The sequence below is a fragment of the Nomascus leucogenys genome, chromosome 17 (assembly GCF_006542625.1).
Source record: "Nomascus leucogenys isolate Asia chromosome 17, Asia_NLE_v1, whole genome shotgun sequence".
NCBI lineage: Eukaryota > Metazoa > Chordata > Mammalia > Primates > Hylobatidae > Nomascus > Nomascus leucogenys.
In genome coordinates this window covers 87172651-87199465 of record NC_044397.1, presented here as the reverse complement: position 1 = coordinate 87199465, position 26815 = coordinate 87172651, and the positions used below count along the sequence as shown (strand labels likewise).

Genomic DNA, 26815 nt, shown 5'->3' with positions numbered 1-26815 from the left:
TATGCTGCTGGATCTTGCTGGTATTTTGCTGGTGGATTCTTGCATCAGTATTCATAAGGGATATTGGTGTATAATTTTATTGAAATGTCTTTTTCTGGTTTGGCATCAGGGTAATACTGACCTTACAGAAGGATCAAAGAAGTGTTCTCTCTTCTTGCATTTTTGGGAAGAGATTGAGTAGCTATGGTGTTAAATGTTCCTTAAATGGGTTGAAGCATTTGCCAGTGAAGCCATCTGGTCCTGGGCTTTTCTACATTGGGAGGTTTTGGATTACTGATTCAATCTCCTTACTAGTTAAAGGTCTACTCAGATTTTTTGTCTTCATAAGTCAGATTTGGTAAGGTGTATGCTTTAAGGAATTTGTCTATTTCATCTAGTTATACAAATTCTTGGCATACAATTGTATACTCTATTATAATCATCTTTATTTCTGTAAAAATTGGTAAAAATGTCCCCTCTTGTTTCTGATTTAGTTTCTTGAACCTTCTCTCTTCATTTTTTATTCAATCTCACTGAAGTTTTCATAATTTTCTTATGAAAATAACCAATTCTTGGTTTCATTGATTTTCTTGGTTTTTCTATTCTCTATGTATCATTGCTTTAATGTTCATTATTTCCCTCCTTCCACTAGCTTTCTTATTCAGATTCTTTTTTTGTAGTTCATGAATGTAAAATAGGGTTGTGAATTTGAGATATTTCTTCTTTTTTAATATAAGCATTTACAGGTACAAATTTCACACCTATTACTGCTTTTTTTCTCATCCCACCAGTTTTGACACATTGCTTTTATTTTCAGCTCTCTCCAGATATTTCTAATTTTACTTTTAATTTAGTCTGACATGTAGATTATTTAAGAATGTGTTGTTTCATTCGCACATACTTGTGAATTTTCCACTTTTCATGCTGCTATTGATTTCCAGGTTTTTTTTGGCTAGGTTATAATTGGAAAAAAAATATTTCCTATGGTACTAAAGTTTTAAATTTATTAAGATTTAATAAATTTAGTTTAATTAGTTCCCACGTGTCAACTTTAGTTTTATGGCATAACATATGGCCTACCCTGGAGAGTGTTTCATGTACAAATAAGAAAATGTGTATTCTGTTGTTGTTGTATGAGGTATTCCGTATATGTCTTTTAGGTCCAATTGGTATGTAGGGTTTTTCAAGTTCTTTATTGCATTATTATCTTCTGTCTGGTCTTCTTATCTATTTGAAAGTGAGGTATGCAATGTCATTCCTCACAGAATTATAAAAAACTATTCTAAAATTCATATGGAGTTGACTCCTTAGTGGAGTAGGCAGAACATCAGTCTCATAAAATTCATACGGAACCAAAAAAAGAGCCTGAATAACCAAAGTAATCCTCACCAAAAAGAATAAAGCTAGAGGCATCACACTACCAAACTTCTGATTATTGTAAGGCTACAGTAACCAAAACAGTATGGTACTGGCACAAATACAGACATATAAACCAATGAAACAAAATAGAAAACTCAGAAATAAAGCCACACACCTACAACTATCTGATCTTTGACAAAGGCAACAAAAACAAGCAACAAGGAAAGGACTCTCTATTCAATAAATGGTGCTGGGATAACTCGCTAGCCATATGCAGAAGAATGAAACTAGACCCTTACCTTTCACTATACCCAAAAATTAACACAAGATGGATTCAAGGTTTAAGTATAAGACCCCAAACTACAAAAATCCTACAAGAAAAAAACAGAAAATACCTTTTTCGACATCAGCATTGGAAAGAATTTTTGGCTAAGTCCCCAAAAGCAGTTACAAGAAGAGTAAAAGTTGACAAGTGGGAACTAATTAAACTAAAGAGCTTCTGCACAGCAAAAGAAACTGTAACAGACAGCCTAAAGCATGGAGAAGATATTCACAAACTATGCATCCAACAAAGGTCTAATATCCAGAATCTATACGGAACTGAAACAAATCAACAAGCAAAAACCAAATAACACCATTAAAAAATAGGCAAAGGACATGAACAGACAGTTCCCAAAAGACGCAATACACACAGCCAACAAACATATGAAAATATGCTCATCATCTCTAACCATTTTAGACAACTGTAAATCAAAACCACAATGAGACACCATCTCACAGCAGTCAGAATGGCTATTAAAGAAGTCAAAAAACAACAGCTGGTAAGGCTGTAGAGAACAGGGAATGCTTATACACAGTTGATAGGAATGTAAATTAGTTCAGCCACGATTAAAAGCAGTTTGGAGATTTCTCAAAGAACTTAAAATGGAACTACAATTCAACCCAGCAATCCTGTTACTGGCTATATACCCAAAGAAAAATATATTATTATACCGAAAGACACATGCACTTGTATGTTAAGCACCATGGAATGCTATGCAACCATAAAAAAAGAATTGAAATCATGTCCTTTTCAGTAACGTGGATGGAGGTGGAGGACATAATCCTAAGTGAATTAACATAGGAACAGAAAACCAAATACTGTATGTTCTCACTTATAAGTGGGAGCTAAACATTGAGCACACATGGACATAAACATGTGAACAATAGTCACTGTGAACTGGTAGAGGGGAAAAGTAGGGTGTGGCGCATGTGTTGAAAAACTACCTATTGGATACTATGCTCACTATCTTGGTGCAATATACCCATGTAACAAACCTGCACATATACCCACTGTATCTAAAACAAAAGTACAAATTTTAAAAAAGAAAGTGAGGTATGAAGTGTCCTACTACAGTTGTCCCTCAGTTTACATGGGCAATTGTTTCCAGGAACCCTGTATATACCAAAATCCACACATACTCAAGTTTATGGAACCCGTGCATACAAAAAATTGGCCCTCCATATATGAGGGTTTCACATCCTGTGAATATTGTATTTTCAATGTGTGTTTCACTAAAAAAAAAATCCAACATATAATTGGACCTGTGAAGTTCAAATCCATGTGGTTCAAGGGTCAACTGTATTACTGGGTAGCTGCCTATTTCTCTCTTTTAATTCTGTATTTGCTTCATATAATTTGGAGCTCTGATGTGTGGTGCACATATGTTTATAATTGTTATATCTTCTTGGTGAAATCACCCTTCAGTATTATATAGTTTTTCTTTGTCTCTGCCACACTTTTCTGCCACCCTTTCTGTCTTTTTGCTACTATTGATACCGAAAAACTTTCCCATCCTTTCACTTTAAGTCTATGCATGTTATTAGATCTAAAGCAAATCCCTTGTGCAGAACATACACTTGGATACTGTTTTTTCAATCAATTTACCAAACTACATATTTTCGTTAGGGTGTTTAATTCATTTATGGTAAATCAGTTATTCATAGGGAAGGTCTTACCATTTTATTTGTTTCTATATGTTTAATTCATTTATGGTAAATCAATTATTCATAGGGAAGTTCTTACCATTTTGTTTCTATATGTTTAATTCATTTATGGTAAATCAATTATTCATAGGGAAGGGCTTACCATTTTATTTCTTTCTATATGTCTTCTGGCTTTTTTGCCTCATATCCTCCATTACTGCCTTCCTTGATGTTGAGTTCTTTTTCTGTAGTGATACATTTTGAATCTCTTCTTATTTCCCTTTGTGTATGTTTCATTAGTATTTGTAGTTAGAAACATGTAACATTTCTGATTCATGGACTTGCATGTAACATTCTACATGTAACATTCTAAAGTTGTAGCAAACTGTTTTCCATGGATACCAGCTTAACTTCAATCACGTGCAAAAACACTACTCATTCACAGCTTCTCCCTCTCCCCACTTTGTACAACTGATGTCATATATTACGTCTATACATATTGTCTACCCATTCACATAGATTTATCTCTCAAGTTAGAAGGACAGTTTGGCTGAATGTTGAATTCTCAATAGACGTGTGTGTGTGTGTATGTGTGTGTATGTGTTTTTAGCAAGTAATATATCATCTAGTCTCAGACGTTTGCTGAGAAATCTACTGACATATTCATTAAAGATTTCTTTGTACATGACAAGTCACTTTGGACTTGCTGCTGTCAAATTTTTCATTTGTCTTTGGTTTCCAACAATTTTTTAATAATATGTCTCAGTTGGGTCCCTTTGGGTTTATCTTACTTGAAATGCATTGAGCTTCTTGGATTTACAGAATGATGTGTTTTTCATATTTGAGAAATTTTCAGCTTTTATTTCTGTAAATAATCTCGCTCAGCTTTCTTTCTCTCTACCCAGGACAACTATAATGCACATGTGGTCCTTTAGGCTTTGTTTACTTTTAATCACTTCATTTCTTTTTGCTTCTGTGACACAATAATTCATAGGACTTGTCTTCATGTTCACTCATTCTGAAGGTAACATAGTAGGAGTAGGGGTCATGGGCCTTAGATACACTTATCTGTGGCTTCAGAGCCTGCTCAAACCCAATCATATATATACCACTTACAAATGGAATACCAATGTGCACATACAATTTAAAGACAAGGAAGGGCCAACAACACCCAATTCATGATGGAAAGCTTGGCACACATGCTAATTTGGTAGGTCATGGTTAAGTGCTCTGTCTCTGCTAAGACCACTAGCAAAATCATAGTCTGCTTTTCCAAAGAAGAGTAAGTAGGCTGGGGGTGGTGGCTCATACCTGTACTCATTGCTTTGTGAGGCTGAAGAACGAGGATCTCTTGATGCCAGGAGTTCAAGACCAGCCTGGGTGACAAAGCAAGGCCCTGTCTCTACCAAAAAGAAAAACAGTAAGTATATGTAGAGGATGACTGGGCTTTGCTACAAAATCCTATCCATTTGTGGTTTGATTCATCAAATGTGACCAGCCAATGGCTCCAAACGTCACTCTCTGTCACTGATATTTCAATTACTTTTGGATCTCCTGGTCCATAGTGTCCTGGGGTAGAGAAACTTACATGGCAGATAGGACACATTACACAGCCTTATCGTATCTTCGTCGAGGCAAAATGTTTTTGGGTCAGACAAAAAAGGCAGAGTAGCATATCCCAATGAGGAAAAAGTAGCATCTAGTAGCCAAGGAGGGCCACTAGACATTGTGACACTTCGTTTGGTTGTAGGAAGTACCGTATGCTACTTGTCCTATACCTTAGAAGGGATATCTCAATAGTCCCACATCAGTGAACCTGTGGAAATTTCACCAAAGTGGAAGGCCCATGAATATTTATGGGATTTATTCTTTCTTTCTGTCATGCATGTGTCTTACTAATATGCCTAGTGTAGTTCCTACTTTCTACTCACCATGTCTGATCATCGTATCAATATGCCATTTGACAATAAGGATTCAGTCATTGCCCAAAAGAGTGATTATTTTTCCTTTTATGTACTCAGTCACAGGTTTACTGCCATGGTTTCCTGTGGAGAACTCTGAAATGTATCAGGGCCCATACTCATCTAACATTGGCCTCCCCTTTATGTAAATGAATGTGGATTTGTAAACTGGACATATCTTGGAATTGATTTGAGGGCTGTGACTATGTTACGTGGTTGCAGTTAGAGTTCCCTTCCCCCACAATAGAACTCTTCTGCCAATACAAACCCAGTGACAGTATCATAGATTTCCCATCAATTTATTTACTACGAATACCAAGATCAACAAGGCAAAGTTAAGCCCTGCATAGTGATTGACCTCATCTTTCTCATCTTTTTCTTTCCTTTTTTTTTTTTTTTTTTTGAGATGGAGTCTTTCTCTGTCACCCAGGCTGGAGTGCAGTGGCATAATCTCGGCTCACTGCAAACTCTGCCTCCCGAGTTCATGCCATTCTCCTGCCTCAGCCACCCAAGTAGCTGGGACTACAGGCGCGTGCCCCCACATCTGGCTAATTTTTTTGTATTTTTAGTAGAGACAGGGTTTCACCATGCTAGCCAGGATGGTCTCGATCTCCTGACCTGGTGATCTGCCCTACTTGGCCTCCCAAAGTGCTGGGATTACAGGTGTGAGCCACTGTGCCCGGCCTTCTTTCCTAATTTCTGAAGCCCAACTAGGAGTGTCCAGGAAATACTACTATACTGATAAGTTTGTCTACTGTGTCCTAAACTAACAAATTCATGGTCACCAGAATCATTCCAGTAGGCATTTGATTAGGATTATTCAATATGATATTTGGCATATTATCACACCATGCCTTTGACAACCAGTTCCCTATGTTGCACTGGAAATAAAGTCAGTAGTGCTGTTAAGTTTAGTAAGAGTAGAAATCCAATTCTAGAAAACACAGTCAATTTAGAAAACTCATCCTTAGGGTACTTTTCCTTTAGAAGTTCTTGTGGGGCAAAATGTCTTTTGGTCAGCATTCAACCAGAGAAACAGAATCAGTATGACATATACAAGCAATTATTGTAAGGAACTCTCCTTTGGCACTGTGGAACTGGCAAAGTCTATTAGTCAGTTCTCACACTGCTATAAATAACTACCTGGCTGGGTGCGGTGGCTCACACCTGTAATCCCAGCACTTTGGGAGGCCAAGGCAGGTGGATTGCCTGAGGTCAGGAGTTTGAGACCAGCCTAGCCAACATAGTGAAACCCCATCTGGACACTCTGGTGCAGCTGAGGACTTAAAGCCTGAGGTGGTATGAGGCCATACCACCCTAGCCACACTTCCATAGTTTTGCTCTTGCATCAAGACTCTGAGGCATAAGATTCGTGTGATCTAGCAATCCCGCTATTGAGTATATCCAAAGCAAAGGAAATCAGTATGTGTATCAGATATCTACACTCCCATGTTCATTGGAGCACTATTCTTCACAATAGTTAAGATACGGAAGCCACCTATATGTCCATCAATAGATAAATGAAGAAAAGGTGGCATATATACACAATAGAATACTCTTTGGGCATAAAAAGAAAACAAAATTGTGTCATTTGTGGCAACATAGATGAGCTATGGAGGACATTATGTTAAACAATATAAGCTAAGCGAAGTAAGATAAATACCAAGCATCCTCACACACATATGGAAACTAAAAAAGTTGATTTCATAGAAGTAGTGAGTAAAACAGTGGTTCTAGAAGCAAGGAAGTGTAGGGGTTAGGTGAGATAGCCAAAGATAGGGTAATGAGATACACAAGTACAGCCAGATAGGAGAAATACATTCTAGTGTTCTAAAGCACCAAAGGTGACTATAATCAACAATAATTTATTGTTTCTTTTCAAATTGCTAGAACAATGGATTTTGAATTTTCCCAAAACAAGGAAATGGTAAATGTTTATGGTAATACACTAATTACATCAATTTGATCATTACGCATTATATGCACATATTAAAATTTCATACCATATCCCATAAATATGTACGACACTTACATATCATTTAAAAATAATGATAAAATTATATCCAGATTCAAGCGCCTCTTGTAGCGCTTCCCACAGTCCTCACATTTGGATGGGTTTTCTCCACTGTGGTCTCCTTGTTGGTCTTTACAGAATGACCGGTGTACAAGCCTCTTTCCACAATCCTCACATTTGAAGGGTTTTTTCCGGCAGTGGAGTTTCTTATGATTCAAAATACTTGAAGCCCGGCTAAAGCTCTTCCCACATTCCTTACAATTATAAGGTCTCTCTCCAGTGTGGACCCTCTGGTGCAAGTTAAGACCTGACTTACTAATGTAGCCCTTCCCACACTCCTCACATCTGTATGGTTTTTCTCCACTGTGGATTCGCTGATGGATCAAAAGATATGAGGACCATCTGAAGCTCTTCCCACATTCTTTACAATTGTACGGTTTCTGTCCCGTGTGAATCATCTGATGCTTATGCAAATCTAGGCTATCAATGAAGCCTTTTCCACACTCCTCAGATTTGTACAGTTTCTCTGCTGTGTGGACCATGCAATGCCTATTAAGACTTGACCTAAGACAGAAGCTCTTACCACATATTTCACATTTGAATGGCTTCTCCCCAGTATGAATTCTCTGATGTTTCTGAAGCTGGAAATCGTGAATGAAGGCCCTCCCACATTTCTCACAAATATAAGGTTTCTCTCCTGTGTGTAATTTGCAATGAACTTGAAGTATCGCTCTACATCTGAAGCCTTTCCCACACTGCTCACATTTGAATGGTTTTTCTCCAGTGTGGACTCTCTCATGAGTCTGCAGACATGAGTTCTGACTGAATTCCTTACCACGCATGTCACACTTAGAGAGTTTCTCTCTCAAGTGAACTCTCTGGTGAATACGAAGAGCTGAGATGTAACAGAAGCTTTTTCCACACTCATTGCATGTATGAGACTTCTCTCCTGAGTGTAACTGCTGAGGAAGATCAAAGATGGCAACATCACTGAAGGATTGTTTACACTTCCCATTCTGTGAAGGTTTCTGTCCTGTATGAATTATAGATAGTCCTGCCTCAACCTGGGAGGGGACATCGCCTTGTTCAAAGAAGTCAGAATTATTTATAATGGAGTCTTGAGACTGGGTTATGTCACTTGCAGTTTGTTCCCACATTTGCTGGCAAGGGCAGTCTTCATGTGGTCCTGCTTCCGCAACAGTCTTGCCGCCTATAAGGACGCAGAATGAAGAGATGTGGACAAATGAAGCCTTTGTTCAGTGTTTTTAAGATTTCACACTTAGGATATGGCATTCAACTTTAATGAATGTTCAGTTTATGTTTTCCCCATGCATCTTGTTTTCTGGTTTGTATGTGACCAATTTATAACCACGCCATATCTCATATGTAAAATCCTTGATGGAAATAACAGACTCAATTAAAAAATTGATATAATATATACATTTGTTACTATTTCTAAGGAATTTTCTGGTCAGTCAAAAATCTTGCATGATAAATTACTAAATTCAAACATTATGTTCATAGTGAAATATAAATCAAAGGGAAATTTAAGGAAAAACAATAACAAAATCAATAGTCTATATATCTGTGTTTATGTTGTATATCCTTACATAGAAGTTATCCTGAGTAAAAAGAAGTCAGGACTTTGTCCTCAGCATCTGAGAGGTAATCTCTAGGATCCTGACATATCATGCTGGAGGACAGTGTCTTTGTTTGTTAGGGTGCCAACTCTGGATCACTCTGGATAGTGAAACAATATGATTTAGGGTTGTGGCTAGCCACTCCTTTCGAGGGTGAGGGGTGGGAGACCATCCTCCCCATGTCAGAAAGAACAACAGTGTTTGTTGTTTAATCTGTGAAGTCTGTTATTTGTTACCAGCAACAGGGAATACAGTGTCCATGACAGGACAGAGTAACAGCAAGGAGGACAACACGGCTGGAAAAGATGGTGCAAGGGGGAGAGGGCAGATGTAGTCAAGAGGCAGCAGGGGATGAAGAACAAACCACAGGGTCTCTAAAAGCCAATAAAGAGGTTGTAACTTTAATAACATTAATAAACCATAAAGGCTTTTGGACCAAGGAGTGGAAAACTGACTTGCATTTCCCAAGGATCATTTTGGCTGCTCTGGGGAAAATAGACGTCAGGGTGGAAGGCAGGGAACAGGACCACCAGCCAGAAAGGGGTTGTAATAAACCAGGAAAGAGATTGGGCAGTTTAGATCAGGGTGATATAAGTGGGCACAGTCAGAAGTAAAACAAATGGGAAAGTCACGTACAAGGATGCACAGTTGCTTGCTTCTTACCTGAATTTCCATCTCGTTGGGTTGCTGTCTCCATCATCCAAAACTTTTCTTCCCTTAGGAAGTGGAAAGGATGGAACGGTTGATGCCCTGTGAACATGCAAAGTCATGTGCTTAATCCCAATTCATTCTAGGTAATATCAAGGTAAAATTTACTGGAAATCTAGGTTCCCACTGCATACACAAACTTGAATACTCTAGGATACAAAGCCACTCCTGGGGCCTGATGTTCCACTACAGAGGGTGCCTATGCTCACCCACTGACAGCAGGTTCGTGAAGTTCTCAAGCATCACATCTTGGTACAGCTTCCTCTGGGCAGGGTCCAGCAGCCCCAGCTCTTCCTCAGTGAAGAACACAGCCACGTCCTTGAAGGTCACTGCCTCCTATAACATCAAGGATACATAACCTCAATCCTATGACCATGGACTACTGGGGGAGGAGTGGCACTGAGCAGGCAGAAAAGTGGAGGTCAACTTATAGATTTCCCACTCATTCTGTCTGTATCCTGACAGTGACTTTCCTGAGCTCCACCAGAAGTGCAATCATGAAAAAGACCTCCTGTATTTTTACTTTGTGCACTTACTGAGTCTCCTTGTAAGTAACCCCTTAGGATTCCAAATGGTGCATCCTAGGCTACACCTATATAGGTTTCAATGAATCTTGCCAGTTGCCCCAGTTGCCCCAGCAAAAATGAGCAATTCAGTCTCAACCTTGTTTGATGAGGTTTATTGTCCTCCTCTCTCAGACCAAAACCCTGGATGCTACCACTTTTCTTTAGTATTTGCCAAACTAACAGGTTGTAGGTAACAATTTCAAAGTGGCCTTGGATCCATTCTCCCCACTTTCTTGTTTACAGGTCTCAAGAATAACCATAAATGTGCTAGTTATGCAATGTCCTTCCTAGGGAAGATAACATCTTTTCTTTTTTTTTATGCCTTCTTTGGTTCTAGTCCAATCCATAAAAGATAATATCTTGAGTTAGGGAGGAACTGCTCAGTAAGTCATGTTGCCCCTGAGGCATATAACCTGGGACAGGCTGCCTCTTGGGGTGCCTCAGCTATGGTGCAAATGGGGCATGTGCAGTCCTGACTCCACCCACTCCAGGCAGCTTTCTTGAGCCTTGGAGGACTGGCTCACAGTGGATCATAGGCTTCTGTTGTCCCTTGCTACCTATATGTAATAAATCTGCTTTATGTAATTTGTCATATATGAGTGTGCTGTCTCATGGTGGACTCGCCAAGTCTGTAACTAGTGAACCTGTTCCATGGAATTGGTGCAGCAGCAGGGTCCAATTTGACAGAACTCTGGACTGGCAAAGGGGGCGCACTTATATCCAGGAAAATTGGCCCAGTGCAGTGATGGCAGCCTGGGGGCACAGGCTGGGCAGCAGCTTGATGATTTATAAAGAAGATAGAATGATAAGCGGGACACAGGCCACCCCTCTACAGACGTGAGCTGGCTGCATGGATTGAGACAGAGAGGACAGAATATGGAAACACAGGAGCTTGGTGTGTGATCTGCTGATTGCGACACCTTAAATAATAGCTCATTCCTGGGGCCAGAGGACTCAGGAGGTGGGTGAAGTGGGTCAGAGGGTCCCTGGAGCATCTAAGAGAGACGGAGCCAGCATGTGTAATGTGGGCCTCCACAGAAAGGGGGACTAACTAACTGACGGACAAGTATGAAGAAAACCAGGACACGTTATCTTGGTGTATAGCGCACCCTTGACATAAGGAACTCCATCATCAGTACAAATACAGTTATGAATGTACAAGGAACAGCACAAGAAGAAAAAACAGGCTAATTTGAGAGCAAGGAGGTAAAGAAGTGGGAGCACTGTTCACTCCTACTAATTTTTCTACTCCATAATGTAACAGTAAAAGGCAAAACAAAACCCAAACCAAAAACCAAATGCAAAGTCAACAAAAAAGAGACAAAGGAAGCAACTGGCACACAACAGGTCCCAAATGCCCATTTCCTCCTTGAGTCTTCCCAAGACAGAGAAAAATATATGACAATATGAGCAATAAGATGGAATTTTAATAGCAAGAGAGGTGAGCTCTACTCACCTTGAATGTGGTCATTTTTCCTCCTACTTTTTGGAATCTTCAGAGTCCTGAGTAATGGAGCACGAAGGAAGGTGGAATTGTGCCTGGAAAATGCCAGAGACAGCAAAAAGAGAGACGTGAAATGGTGGCTGGGGATGCTGTGTAGCAACATGGACATGTATTATGAATGATCACAGCAGTATTATTCATACTAACCCAAAAACTGTGCACAACCAAAATGCCTTTCTCTGGGTAAATGGATAGAAAAATCATGGCATATCCATATAATGCAATCTAATTTGGAAATTAAAAGGAATGAAGTATCAACTCATGCAACAACATGCACGAACCTTGGAAACATGCTAAGAGAAAGAAGCCAGACACAAAAATCCATGGATTATATGATTCCATTTATATGAAATGTCCGAATAGGCAAATGTATACATAGAGGAAAAGTAGGTTAGTGGTTGCTCCAGATTTGGGGTGAGAATGAGGTTTAATTGTAAATGGGCACAGAGTCCAACCCGGGGTGAAAAATAACTAAACTGAATTATGATGATGGTTAGTCCACTTTACAAAGTTCCTAAAGATCACTGTACTCCTGAAATCAGTGAATGCTTCATGTAAAATATACCTCAATAGAGTTGAAAAAAATTGCTAATCCACATGTCATTTACCTTCACAAGACTGAATTCTGAGTCCATATTGTTGGAAGATTTATAGTTGAACAAACAAATGAATAAATGAAGAGAACTAGAAGCTCATCTTTAGTAGAATGCCCACTAATAATGTATCTTCCAATAAGAAACTTTAGTTTTTTTTAAAAAGGTAATTTTATAGCAGACAAATCTGAAAGACATCATCTTGGCCAAGTGAACGTAGTTGAGATCACCAGTGAAGGGACAAACAGACATCATGTGAACCCTGTTATGTTGCAATAAAGAGGAAACCTCATCACTTGTGCAATATCCTTACCAACAATACATAATCTGAAACTAAACATGAAATATTTCAAACTCCAAATGAACATCTTTCTCCAAAATAACTTTCCTATTAAAAAAAAAACAAACCACTATGTTTATAAAAGACAAAGACTGTGGAATCTTTCCAGGCTAAAGAAACTATGGAATGTGACAATTAAAGACAATGCATAAGCTGGACTTTGAATGGCACTGCAGGTGAAGGGTGGGGCAGGGGACAGTCATAAGGACTTTATCTTTTTATTTTTTGAGACGGAGTCTTGCTCTGTCACCCAGGTTGGATGGCAATGGCGCGATCTCAGCTCACTGCAACTTCCGCCTGCTGGGTTCAGGTGATTCTCTTGCCTCAGCCTCCCGAGTAGCAGGGATTACAGGAGCGTGCCACCACACCTGGCTGATTTTTATATTTTTAGTAGAGACAGGGTGTCACCATGTTGGCCAGGCTGGTCTCGAACTCCTGACCTCAGGTGATCCACCCGCCTTGGCCTCCCAAAATGCTGGGATTACAGGCATGAGCCACCATGCCTGGCATAGGACTTTAAATGAAAAATTGAACAAATTTAAATATGTAACTACAGATTAGATAACAGGATGTTAGGTAATATGCTATCCAACACTATCTAATGAGTAACACTAGAACTACTAGTAGTCTTTTAACAGATCTGATATGTGATAACAATATTATTTAATATCTAATATTATCTAGCATGTTATGTGAAACCCTATACCATCCCTTCCTAAATACCTCTTACCAAAACACCCCACATTTACCATGGTATGTGGGCTTCCTTGCTGCTTAGAAAGCTATAATCAGCTGTCTCTGGTTAGTTATGTTCCTGGTGGTATTTGGCTGATGGTCATCAACAAAGCAACCGGGAAAAATGTAAACAATTGGCAAATTTGGATAGAGTATGAGAACTCCTTATACTATTTTTGCAACTTTTCTATAGCTTTTAAATGATATAAAAATGAAAATATTTTATTTTATTATTGTTTTCTATTTATTTATTTTTTTTGAGACAGAGTCTCGCTCTGTAGCCCAGGCTGGAGTGCAGTGGCGCGATCTCGCTCACTGCAAGCTCCGCCTCCCGGGTTCACGCCATTCTCCTGCCTCAGCCTCCGGAGTAGCTGGGACTACAGGCGCCCGCCACCACGCCCGGCTAATTTTTTGTATTTTTTTTTTTTAGTAGAGATGGGGTTTCACCGTGTTGGCCAGGATGGTCTCGATCTCCTCACCTCGTGATCCGCCCGCCTCAGCCTCCCAAAGTGCTGGGATTACAGGCGTGAGCCACCGCGCCTGGCGAAAATATTTTAGATATCAGGAAATAGTCACAAGGATAATGGGAATAATAAAATTGAGCATTATATAATATGGCAGTTAACTAGTTTATTCTTTTTTTTTTTTTTTTTTTTTTTTTTTTTTGAGTCTCACTCTGTTGCCCAGGCTGGAGTGCAGTGGCGTGATCTTGGCTCACTGCAACCTCCACCTCCCGGGTTTAAGCAATTCTCCTGCCTCAGCCTCTGGAGTAGCTGGGACTACAGGCATGTGCCACCACGCCCGGCTAATATTTGTATGTTTAGTAGAGATGGGGTTTCACCATGTTTGCCAGGCTGGTCTCAAACTACTGACCTCAAGTGAGGTCCTGCCTTGGCCTCCCAAAGTGCTGGGATTATAGGCATGAGCCACCGCAACCAGCCTCACTAGTTTAGTCTCTATTAGCAGTATTTAAAATTTTCTGTAGTTAAAAGACATATGGGAAAATGCATTAAAATATAACAATTTTTAAAAAAATGTTTATAAACAAATATAGAAATAGACACAAAGAAAGACTAAAAAGAAATCAATTAGAAGCTTAACAGTTACTATCTTTACATCTTCGATTCGTGGGTAATTTAAAAAGTTTTTCTACTCTCATTTCTCGCATTTCAGACTTCTCCACAATGATACAGTTCCACAACAATACGAAATACTTGGAAAACATCAAACAACATAGTTGAGAAATTTTTAAAAATTCCAAGACGTCCAAGCCCATGAGCCTTGCTCTCAAAGTCCTTTCAATCAGATCCTAACTTGCTTTCCCCACGATTCCAGCTAGTTCCTCTGCCTCAATGAGAATGTATCCAAGAGATGATCAACTCAGGCTCTGACCTGGACTGCCTAGGTTCCAACCCCAGCTCTACCTCTCACTAGTTGGGTGCTATGCACCCTGTGTCTCACTCTCATCTTTAAAACAGAAAAGCAATACTTCACAGAGCCACAGTGTGACCTAAATTTATTTGTATAAAGCACTTAGAATGAAGTTACCAATTACGGCTTAATGATTATCAACACCCGTGCCCGAGGACACACTCTCGGTTGGGTGAACATCTCTATAAAAGAAAAAAGCCAAGGACCAATCACATAGAGATTTGCCCTCAGTAGCCAAGAAGTCCCCTCCCTGCAGCTCTTTTAGAAAGGTCAGGCTGGGGAAGGCGAAAGTTGTGAAATACCTTGACTGCATCGCGGTCCCCCATGAAAGTTAAATGCTCCCCGCCCTTCGTGGAAGCAGATGCAACTCTCGCTTTCCTAAAAAGAGGTCAGAAGGCCTCCCGGGATCATCCACCGTCCTGCAGGGATTAGGGAGAAGGACCAGGGCCCCTGCAGCTGGAGCTATGACCCGGGGACTTGACCTCTTCGGGAAGCTAACAAGAGACCACCAGTCACCAAGTGACAGGGACTGCTTTAAGGTTCTCATTTGCGTTATCTCTTTCAGTTCCCCAAAACGATTCTACTAGGATGGTTCTAATGTCCCCATTACAAAAAACAGCAATGGAAAGTATAAGGACATTGAGAAACACTCCACGTCACAGTGAGAAAGAGGTCGCACACGTAGGATGGTTGGAGGCAGGCTGAGCGAGGTCAAAGTCCTGGAAAAGCTCAGAGCAGGACACAGAGGACCCCGCCAATTCCACCCCCTGGGATGCGAGCACAGCACCCCCATCCCAGAAAGCTCCGTGGACGGGAACAAAACCCCATTCCCCGCCCCATCAAACCTCCGCTCTCCGCCAAGGCTTCTTTTCCCTTGCTTGGATCATCGATCATCGGGGTCGTTGCGACCCCAAGCAAAGGTGACAAGTTCAGAAGGACCCGCCGGACGCAGAAATGGCTCAAACTACGCGGTTATGTAGCAACCGCAGGCTCACAGACCGGAAGTGCTCCCGCCTCCACGGAGCGTCTGGACTCCACTTCCCAGAATTCCCCGGTTCAACTGCTTGAGCCAAAGGGTCCGCCACTCCATGAAGTTGATGGACTACAGTTCCCAGAATTCACTCGTCCACCCGCCTGAGCCAACTTGCCCGCGATTCAGAGTGTGTCTGGACTCCACTTCCTCCAATGCCAAAAGAAAATGTCTATAATCTCACTCTTCAGCGGGAAGCGTTGGACTCCGCGGTGGTCTTTGACTACACACACCGCAATGCCCACCGAGATCGTATCCCATATCTCTGAGCGCCTGGTGGGGAATGTGGACTGTGACCCTGTGAGTCGTCCTTCTTTCTCCTTGAGTCTTTGAGCGAAAATATTGTATAGACAGGAATTCCTGAAGTCTAAACGCCTCCCACGATGACAGGAGTGTTATTAGGAAGAGAACAAACGAGGAGATAAAATCTTCAAGGATTAGGATAACCTGACGATGGAAGGTTAAAACTAAGGGTTTAAAGGATGAGCCAGGTGGAATGGTTTGGCAGGGGCAACGAGGAGCAGGAAGACACCAGCCCCTACTCCAGAAGCTGTGGGACCACTGGTTTGGCAGGAAAAGCCATCCCCATTTAAGATCACAACTACCAGTGGAGAAGCAGTGTCGTCATGGAATAGCTATCTTCCCATAAACTTTTAATGGTATTCATATTTCTCCTTAGATGTAGAAACATCAAATTTCAGAGAATGTAGTGAATTGCTCAGTACCTCAGAGCAATAATGACTGATGAAGAGCTAGGCATTGGTATCAATCTCACATTGAGATTGTAAATGCAGTAAAACGGGAGGATTCTACAGGTGAGGGAGCATGTTTTATTAAGAGTTTCTTCCTGGCCCACTGCAGTGGCTCAAACCTGTAATGCCAGCCCTTTCGGAGGCCAGGGCAGGACGTTCCCTTGAGCCCAGGAATTCAAGACCAGCCAGGGCAATACAGGGAGACTTCATCGCTATAATTTTTTTTTTTAAGTGGTCAGGCGTGGTGGCCTGATCTTGGGACTACAGTCCCAAGTATGCAGGAGGCTGAGGTGGGAGGATCGCTGAAGCCCAGGAGTTTGAGGCTGCAGTGAGCTATGATGCCATCACTGCATTCCAGCCTAGGCAACAAATACCTCAATAATTAAAAAAATTTTTTTAAGTTTCATCCTATTTCTTGGTGAAACATAATTTCTTCATTATAGTTAGCAATTTAAAAACTGGCATTGGTTAAAAAATAATAATAGTATAAAGCTAAATTAGGAAACAATTCATCTAAAAACCTCCTCTTTTGAAGGTAACTTTTTTTCTCCCTATAAACATACATTGGCCTATAAACATACAATATAAACATACATTGGCCTATAAACCAATATTCTTCTTTTTTAAAAAATTGAGTCTACTGTTTATCTATTTTTCTAAACTAAAAACTTTTCAAAATTTTGTTTAGACACAAAAATAAGGTGACTGTGCCAACCTTATGATGCCAAACATCCACTCTCTGAAAATTGAGTGATCATTATTCATATGCCAGTTATAGCTGTATCCTTGATCTACTCTGCCTTCCCGAAAGATAAAATGTATTGACACACTCAATCATAGCATGCAGGGAACTGAGCCTAAAAGGTTAGGGGCACTTGGCATCAAAGGTCCCTTCTGCTTCCCAGGTCCTTGCACTCTGGGTTTGTGATGGGAGGAGCAGCCTCTATGATCTCTGAGATGCCTTTGGGGTCATTCTTCCAGGGTTATGGACAGCAGGTCCTGGCTTCAGTTGACATGACCAATCCAAACTAATTCCTAAATCGGTTGCTTATCTCTACCGTCGTTTTATCTAGAACAGGTTTTCTAATTTTTTTTCCAAAGTAAATAGGCTGTGAATTTTTAAAATTCTTAGTTCTGTTTCCCTTTTAATTAATAATTCTGACTTTCTGTGGGTTCCCTCCCACAATATGTGGGAATTCTGGGAGATACAATTCAAGCTGAGATTTGGGTGGGGCACATCTAAACCATGTCATTGATGACACTGACAAAAACAACAGGGAAAGGACTCCCTATTCAATAAGTGCTGCTGGGATAACTGGCTAGGTATATGCAGAATATTGAAACTGGTCCCCTTCCTTACACCACATACAAAAATCAAACTGGGTGCTGTGGCTCACCTCTGTAAAAATTGGTAATAATGTCCCCACTTTTAGTTACTTGAGTCTTTATTTTTTAGTCAGTCCTGCTAAAGTTTTCACAATTTTGTTAGTCTTTCAGAATAACCAACTCTTGGTTTGGTTGATTTTCTTTGTATTCTTCTTCTCTGTTTTATTTATTAATACTTTAATCTTTATTATTTCCCTCCTAATCACTTTCTGTAAGATTCTCTTTTTCTAGTTCATGAAAATAAAATTAGGCTGTGGATATCAGATCTTTCTTCTTTAATATAAGCATTTACAGATATAAATTTCCCTCCTCCTACTGCTTTTGCCTCATTCCAAAAGTTTTGGCCATTGTTTTCATTTTCAGTTGTCTCAGGTATTTCCTAATTTCACTCCTGATTTACTCTGACGTATTATTTAAGAGTGTGTTGCATGCACGTGTATGTTTATTGCAGCACTATTCACAATAGCAAAGACTTGGAACCAACCCAGATGTCCACCAATGATAGACTGGATTAAGAAAATGTGGCACATATGCACCATGGAATACTATGCAGCCATTAAAAAGGATGAGTTCATGTCCTTTGTATGGACATGGATGAAGCTGGAAACCATCATTCTGAGCAAACTATCACAAGGACAGAAAACCAAACACCGCATGTTCTCATTCATAGGTAGGAATTGAACAATGAGAACACTTGGACACAGGGTGGGGAAACATCACACACCAGGGCCTGTCGTGGCGTGGGGGGCAGGGGGAGGGATAGCATTAGGAGATACACCTAATGTAAAGGATGAGTTAATGGGTACAGCACACCAACATGGCACATGGATACATATGTAACAAACCTGCACATTGTGCACATGTACCCTAGAACTTAAAGTATATATCTATATCTATATATATAGTGTGTTGTGTAGTTTCCACATACTTGTGAATTTTCCACTTTTCATGATGTGATTGAATTTCAGCTTTTGTGATCTAGATTATAATTGGAAAAGACTTTTATGGTATTAAACTTTTGAATTTATTAAGATGTTTTATTGAATTTATTACAATGTTTTCAGCCTGTAGTGTGAGAAAAATTACAAATTATTGTTGAATTTATATTGTATTCAACCAATGGAACACTACACAAAGCCACAAATACTAAGAATGCAACTTCAGAATAGAGGAGGAGGGGAAGACAGAAACCAAGTGCGAACAGATATTATGAAAATAATGCTGTGAACTGCAGTATTTAGTGTACTCTGCATTTCAACTCACGAGTCCCTGAATTATCTGTAGATTTCCTCTCTTAGATACAATTTAAAAACATCGCGTTTGCTCCTTTTGATTCATTTACCACATAGTGAACACAAAGTGATAATCAGTGTTAAAGTTGTGAAGATGCAGCAGAAAACACATGTCGCTGACATTCTAGTGGTAATCAACTTTGATGTGGTCATGATTAGTTTTGTAAATGCATGAATGAACTCTTATTCTAAGGCCTGTCTCCTGAATAACTGTAACTGTCAAACTTTTGTTTGAAGCCCTACTGCACAACTTACAAGGGTTCTTCACTATGACAGTCCCAGGACCACTGGGGTATGCTGAGCTATGGCTGAAACAGGCTTTAACTTAAATGTTTTTTCTCCTACAGGACTGGATGAAATGTATCATCAGCATGGATTCTGTGATAAATTACAAGACACAAACTCAAAGGGAACTGCTTTCTATGTGCCTCATATTTTAATGTTTCTCCCCTTTGTGAATGCTTAGGTGAGACTGTAGTCATGAAAACTGAGTAAAGACTTTATTACACACATTACTGAGGCTTCTCTCCAATGTGGACATTCGGAAGTTGAAGACTTGAGGCCTGAATGAAGCACATACCACCCTCCTCATACTTCCATAGTTTCTCTCCCGTGTGGAGCTTCTGAAGCGTAATAAAATTCAAGTGATCCAGCAATTCTACTACTGGGTATATCCAAATGAAAGGAAATTAGTATGTCGAGGAGATAACTGCACTCCCAGGTTCATTGTAGCACTACTCACGATAGCCAAGATATAGAATCCACCTAAGTGTCTATCAATACATGAATGAAGAAAAGGTGGCATATATACACAATGGAATCCTCTTTAGACATAACAAGGAAACAAAATTTTATCATTTGTGGCAACATGGATCAGTTTTCAAAGACACTGTTAATATAAGCCAAGCAAAGAAAGAGAAATACTGACTGTCCTCACTCATATGGAAGTCAAAAAAAGTTGATTTTGTAGTAGAGAGTAGAACAGTGGATGTAGACAGGCAAAGAAGTGTAGGAGGTAGGTGAGATGGCCAAAGGTTGGCTAACAGATACAAAAGAGGTAGAGGGGAAGAATAAGTTCTACTGTTCTGCAGCACTAAAGGTGACTATCATCAACGATTATTTACAAATTGCTAAAAATGTGTTGTAGTCTCACAAATGCACCACACTGTAGCAGTCTCTCTTGTGATGTATCACCCAGAGTTCTTAATCTCACGTCCAATATGATTAAGAAGCACAGACACAAGGGTCAAATTGGAGTAAAAGTTTAATAAGTGAAAGAAAAAAGCTCTCCACAGTGGAGATGGGGATCCAAATAAGTTGCCCAGTATGAGACTGGGGTCCAGGGTTTTTATGGACTGGAAAGGGGAAGGAATGCACTTAGCCTGTGGGCTGTCTTGGAGAAAGCATGATTCAGCTTGGTCTGGGACCTTGGCCCGGGACCAATCAGGAGCTGAAGTGATGATTCATAAGGGCTATTCAGCTTGGCCCGGGACCAATCAGGAGTTGAAGTGATTATTCGTAAGGGCTATTCAGCTTGGCCTGGGACCAATCAGGAGTTGAAGTGATTATTTATAGAGGCTGGGCTTTTCCTTTTTCACAAAAGAAAGTGCCAACCTGAACCTACTGAAGCCCACTGTGTTCATGCCCACAAAGAAGAAACTTTCCTGGGAGCCTGCTGATTATACAAAGGACAAAGGCATTTCTGTGTCAGGTCTTGTTCCCTTAACTGAGTGAGCCAGAGGTTTGTGCGAGTTGTTGCTGGAATGGGCTGGAGGTTCTTCTATCTGTGCAGCCTTGGGCATGTCTCCAGGCACAATCCCTTGTGCTAGTTCCCTTATCAGTGCCTGTAGCTTGATTTTCTTCCCCAGGCTGCTTTTTAGGTTATACGGGGATGAGGCACTGACCCGTGCGGCGGGGGCTCTCCAGGGACCCTTTCCTTGCTGTCTACTAATTCCTCTCAAATGGATTTTGAATTTTCCCACACAAAGAAATGGTAAATATCTGAGGTGATATACCAATTACACTGATTTGATCACTATAAATTATATGCACACATTAAAATATCACTTTGTACCCCATAAATATGAATAATTATGTATCATTTAGAAATAATGATAAAAGTATATCCAGATTCAAGCGCCTCTTGTAGCGTTTCCCACAATCCTCACATTTGGATGGGTTTTCCCCACTATAGTCTCTCGGCTGGGCTTTACGGTATGTCCTGTGTACAAGCCTCTTTCCACAGTCCTCACATTTGAATGGTTTTTTCTGGCAGTGGAGTCTCTTATGATTCAAAATACTTGAGGCCCGGCTAAAGCTCTTCCCACATTCCTTACAATTATAAGGTCTCTCTCCCGTGTGGACCCTCTGGTGCAAGTCAAGATTAAACTTAGTAACGTAGCCCTTCCCACACTCCTCACATTTATACGGCTTTTTGCCATTGTGGGATCTCTGATGGGAAGACAGTTGTGAATTTGTATAAAATCCCTTCCCACATTCTTCACATTTGAAGATTTTTTTTCCACTGTGGACTCGCTGATGGTTCAAAAGGCACGAGGACCATCTGAAGCTCTTCCCACATTCTTTACAATTATATGGTTTCTCGCCTGTGTGGACCACCTGATGCTTATAAAAATCTAGCCTACCGATGAAGCCTTTTCCACACTGCTCACATCTGTACGGTTTCTCTCCTGTGTGGACCATGCAATGCCTATTAAGTGCTGATCTCTGATGAAAGCTCTTATCACATGTATCACACCTAAACGGTTTTTCTCCTGTGTGAACCATGGAATGGCTCTTAAGTCTTGACCTAAAATGGAAGCTCTTACCACATATGTCACATTTGAATGGTTTCTCCCCAGTATGGAGTCTCTTATGTTCCTTAAGCTGGGAATCATGAATGAAGGCCTTCCCACATGCCTCACAAATGTAAGGTTTCTCTCCTGTGTGTAATTTATGATGAACATTAAGTGCTGATCTACGACTGAAACCTTTACCACATTGCTCACATTTGAATGGTTTCTCTCCAGTGTGGACTCTCTGATGAGTTTGCAGATGTGAGCTTTGACTAAATTCCTTGCCACACACGTCACACATAAAGAGCTTCTCTCCCACGTGGACTCTCTGATGAACATGAAGAGCTGAGATGTAACAGATGCTTTTTCCACACTCATCACACGTATGAGACTTCTCTCCTGAGTATAACTGCTGAGGAAGATCAAAGATGGAAACATCACTGAAGGACTGTTTACACTTCCCACCCTGGGAAGGTTTTTGTCCTGTGTGAATTGTGGGTAGTCCTGCTTCAACCTGGGAGGGGACATCACCATTTTCAAAGAACTGAGAGTTATTTATGATAGAATCCTGAGACCTGGTTAAGTCTTTTGCAATTTGTTCCCAGATTTGCTGGCAGGACCACTCTTCATGTGCTCCTGCTTCTGGAACAGACTCCAACTCAGTTTGGATCTTGCCTCCTATAAAGACACAGATTTAAGATATGTGTACAGGTGAAGCCTTTATTCAGTGCTCTCAAGGTTTCACACTTAGGACATGACATTAAACTTTAATGAATACAGAGAATGTTCAGTTTGTGTTTTCCAAGTACACCCTGATTTCTGGTTTGCATGAGGCCAATTCAGAACCACATCATGTCTCACATGTAAAATCCTTGATAGAAATAATAGACTTAATTTAAAAATATGATATACATTTAACTTGTTACTATTTGTAATGAATTTCCTAGTCAGTCCAAAATCTTACGTGATAAATTACGAAAATAAAAATTTAGGTACATAATGAAATATGAATCAAAAGGAACTTTAAGGAAAAGCAATAACTTAATCAATACTTTGTATATTTGTATATCCTTATAAAGAAGTTAAACTAGGCCAGTTGCGGTGGCTCAAGCCTGTAATCCCAGCACTTTGGGATTGATCACTTGAGTCCAGGAGTTCGAGACCAGCCTGGGCAATATAGCAAAACCCTGTCCCTACTAAAAATACAAAAATTAGCCAGGAGTGGTGGCGCACTCTGTAGTCCCAGCTACTTGGGAGGCTGAACTGGAAGGATTGCTTGAGCCTGGGAGGTGGAAGTTGCAGTGAGCCCTGGGCGACAAAGTGAGACCCTGTCTCAAAAAAAAAAAAAAAAAAAAATGCTGGATGCAGTGGCTCACACCTGTAATCCTAGCATTTTGGGAGGCCGAAGTGGGCAGATCACTTGAGGTCAGGAGTTCAAGACCAGCCTGGCCTTGAAACCCAGTCTCTGCTAAAAATACAAAAATTAGCCAGGTGTGGTGGCACATGCCTGTAGTCCCAGCTACTCAGGAGGCTGAGGCAGGAGAATTGCTTAAACCTGGAAGGCAGAGGTTGCTGTGAGCTGAGATTGAGATCGTGCCACTGCACTCCAACCTGGGAGACAGAGTGAGACTCTGCCTCATTAAAAAAAAAAAAAAAAAAAAAAAAGTTAACCTAACCAAAAAGAGATTGGGACTTTGTCCTCAGCATCTGAGAGGTAACCTCTAGGATCCTGAAGTGTCATACCTTAGGAGAGTGTCTTGGTTGGCTTGAAGGCAAACACTGGATCACTCTACATCGTGAAACAATATAATTTATGGTTGTAGCTGGCAAATCCTTTGGGGGATTGGGAGTGGGAGATGCTCCCCTCCATGTCAGAAATAAGCAATGTGATTTAAGGTGGAGCTTTAGGTCACCAAGAGTTAGTGGACCAGGAGACTGATTAATCACCTAGGAATCATCAATCAATAATGGCTCCGTAATGGAGACCCAATAATTACTCTGGATCCCAGCACTCAGGTGAGTTTCTGTGACTGACAGTACTTTGAGTCTAAGTCATACCTTAATCCTGGGAATGTAACACATCCTACTTTGCCAGGAGAATACAACAGAAGGTCCGCATTTGGTTATTCTCATCTGGACCTTGTTTTATTTGTTTTTCTCTAAGTATAATATACATCTTTTCCCTGTAAAAATCAGTCAGTGAGAATAAAAGTATTCAGTGAGTTCTGAGAGTTTAGAAAATTATCGAATGTGAAGGCAGTTTTGAAAACCTCCCAAATTTGCACTTGGTGTGAAGTGAGAGCAGTTCTCTGTAAAACGTCTCAGTAAATTTTGTAGTTGGTTGAACTCCTCACAACATTAAACATCAAACACCTCGTAGTGTTTCTACGTACACATTCAAAGTATCCCTGCACAAGAATTTTGCACAGCATATGTAAAATACTTAATCTTACTTTTCTGTATTGATATGGACAGTAACTTGGTTATCTGAAAGAGTACAGAGACACACAACTACAGTTTGAGGGGAATCTGAAAGGCTGTCCTTCCAGGGGTCCACAAAGGGGGATGCTCCTGAGCAGACAATCAAAAATGTAAAGAATCACATAGAATGAAAAGAAAGCCTATGATGCAGATAAACAGGACTTTGTAACTTTTTATATTGCAGACTACACATTAGTGAGCTATGAAATGCAGTTAAGCTCTGCAACAAACATTTACAAAAAAGAACTGGAATGTAAATTATCACAGCATCATGACAAGCAGGAAAGTGGTCATTCCATGAAATGCCTCCTAGAGTCATCCATACACATCTATAGGCATGAAAAATGTTTGTCCGGGTTATATTGAAATATGTGCTTCTTACTATGGCTCATGCTTGCAAAACATTCAAAAATTTGTCAGGATAATACCAAGTCCTGAATTAAATAAATTCTTCCAATGGAAAGTTAAATTGCAGAGGTCGAATCTTGGAAAGGATTAATAGGTAAGTGTGTACCTATTGGTATACAGTGGTACGTAGATATATTTAATACACTGTCACTTATAAATAAGAGGTCTTGGCTGGGCATGGTGGCTCACACTTGTAATCCCAGCACTTTGGGAGGCCGAGGCGGGTGGATCACCTGAGGTCAGGAGTTCGAGACCAGCCTGGCCAATGTGGTGAAACCCCATCTCTACTAAAAATACAAAAATTAGCCAGGTGTGGTGGCGGGCACCTGTAATCCCAGCTACTTAGGAGGGTGAGGCAGGAGAATCACTTGAACTCGGGAGGCGGAGGTCGCTGTGAGCCGAGATCGCACCATTGCAATCCAGGCTGGGCAACAAGAGTGAAACTCCATCTCAAAAATAAATTAAATAAATAAGAGTTCTTTAAGGAGAAAGGAGAATCTTCAGGATGTTTCTAGTTTTAGAGGGCAGTTTCGCAATTCCTAACAAGTCATAAAGTTCACCAGTTCAAAATACAGCACTAAATCTATAAAAATCAAGAAAAAATTGTGTAAAATCTACATCCTTTAATGTTTTTGAAAACAAAACTTGTATGACATAAAGATGCAGAAATATACACATTTATGAAGAAAGAGGACCAGAAATAGAGTAAATGTTCAGCTACATGACTTGTGTCCCCTCATCCTCATTCTTCCCCCTTCTAGTAAGAAGAAGGAGGAACCTGGGGCCAGTGAAGTGCATACAGACTTTGGAAAAGGCAAATGGGCTGCAGATGGGTAAATCTTTCAAAGGAAATGTAGCTGGAAATCCTCATTCAAAAAGAATTTCTTCCCTGATATAAATATGCTCCCTATGGAAAGCTCCAGGGTAAGTCTCAGGGAAGGCATCTTACTCAGTGTGGTCATAAAAACAATGCTTAGAAGTTTCCACGGGACGTGGGTCAATTGTACACACCTAAAACCAATCATGTCAAGGGAACCTAAGAAAGTCAGAATTGGATAAGCAGCAATCAGCAGGCCAAAAAAAACTGTTCTGCAATATACAGTCAGCCTTCCTATTATGTTACACAGCAAGGGGGATTAAAACGGTAGACGCCATAAAGGTCACTAGTCACCTAAGCAGAAGGCAGGAAGATCATCCTGGATTATGCAGGAGTGACCAATGCAATCACAAGAGACCTGAAAGGTAGGAGGCAGAGGCTTAGGAAGAGTGGCAGAGGGAATGGGATTATGGAAGAATGGTCAGAGATGCAAAGTAGCTGCCTTTGAAGATGGAGACGTGAAACAAGAGCCAGGGAGTGTGGACAGTGCCTAGACACTGGTAAACCAAAGTGAAGCTTTCCCTCAAAGAACATCCAGGCAGGAACAAAGCCCTAGGGATGCTTTGATTTTTGCGCAGTGAAATGTATCAGACTTCAGGCCCAAAGAACAGAGATAATAAATATTTTTGTTTAGTCCACTAAGTTTGTGGTCATTGGTTACCACAACAGGCAGTACAGTGTCCCTGGCAGGACAGAAACAGCAGGGAAGAAATGTGGCTGCAAATGATGGAGAAAGAGGGAAAGGACAGATGCAGTCAGAGAGGCACAATGGGATGAAGAGCAGACCACATAGGTCTCTAAGATGCACTTAAAGAGGCTGTAACATTAATAAAAATAAGAAGTTATAAAAGCTTTTGAGGAGAGGAATGACAATCTGACTTCCGTTTCCTAAGGATTGCTTTGGCTGCCATGAGAACAGATATTAGGGTGGGAAGGATGGGAACAGGGCCACCAACTGGAAGGCAGTTGTAATAATCCAGGAAGGAGATGTGGTCATTT

At 40.5% G+C, this 26815-nt stretch overlaps 2 protein-coding genes and 1 long non-coding RNA gene across 6 annotated transcripts in view; 1 reads left to right on the top strand and 2 right to left on the bottom strand.

Moving 5' to 3' along the window:
* Window positions 1-7109: 7109 nt before the first annotated feature.
* ZNF230 (zinc finger protein 230) lies at window positions 7110-12415 on the bottom strand. Its single transcript, XM_030797582.1, has 4 exons — window positions 11649-12415; window positions 9836-9962; window positions 9582-9668; window positions 7110-8488 (listed from the first exon to the last, which is right to left on the bottom strand). Exons 1-4 carry the CDS (start codon window positions 11661-11663, stop codon window positions 7293-7295), a joined length of 1425 nt encoding a protein of 474 aa, XP_030653442.1. The 5' UTR covers window positions 11664-12415; the 3' UTR covers window positions 7110-7292.
* A 3465-nt stretch (window positions 12416-15880) lies between these two features.
* On the top strand, window positions 15881-19908 carry LOC100589939. The gene is made up of 2 exons (XR_179678.2): window positions 15881-16125; window positions 19603-19908. It is a non-coding gene; the product is annotated as an uncharacterized LOC100589939 (long non-coding RNA).
* Window positions 19909-20503: 595 nt separating this feature from the next.
* The window catches only part of LOC100585485 (zinc finger protein 155), a 46690-nt gene continuing 40378 nt past the window's right edge, over window positions 20504-26815 (bottom strand). For 3 of the 4 annotated variants that reach the window (XM_004091020.3, XM_030797577.1, XM_030797578.1), the window contains one exon: window positions 20504-22728. In XM_004091020.3, coding sequence (XP_004091068.2) covers window positions 21347-22728 — 1382 coding nt within the window. In that variant the 3' untranslated portion in view covers window positions 20504-21346. The remainder of the gene's footprint in view (window positions 22729-26815) is intronic. The other variant, XM_030797576.1, reaches the window with a different exon arrangement.

Bases quoted from the DNA above. Each gene is read 5' to 3' on its own strand.
- ZNF230 (XM_030797582.1), bottom strand. The intron at 9,669-9,835 runs GTGAGCATAGGC...GCATGTTCACAG, and splicing joins CACGAACCTGCTGTCAGTGG to GGCATCAACCGTTCCATCCT. The intron at 8,489-9,581 runs GTAAGAAGCAAG...GCGTCCTTATAG, and splicing joins CCAACGAGATGGAAATTCAG to GCGGCAAGACTGTTGCGGAA.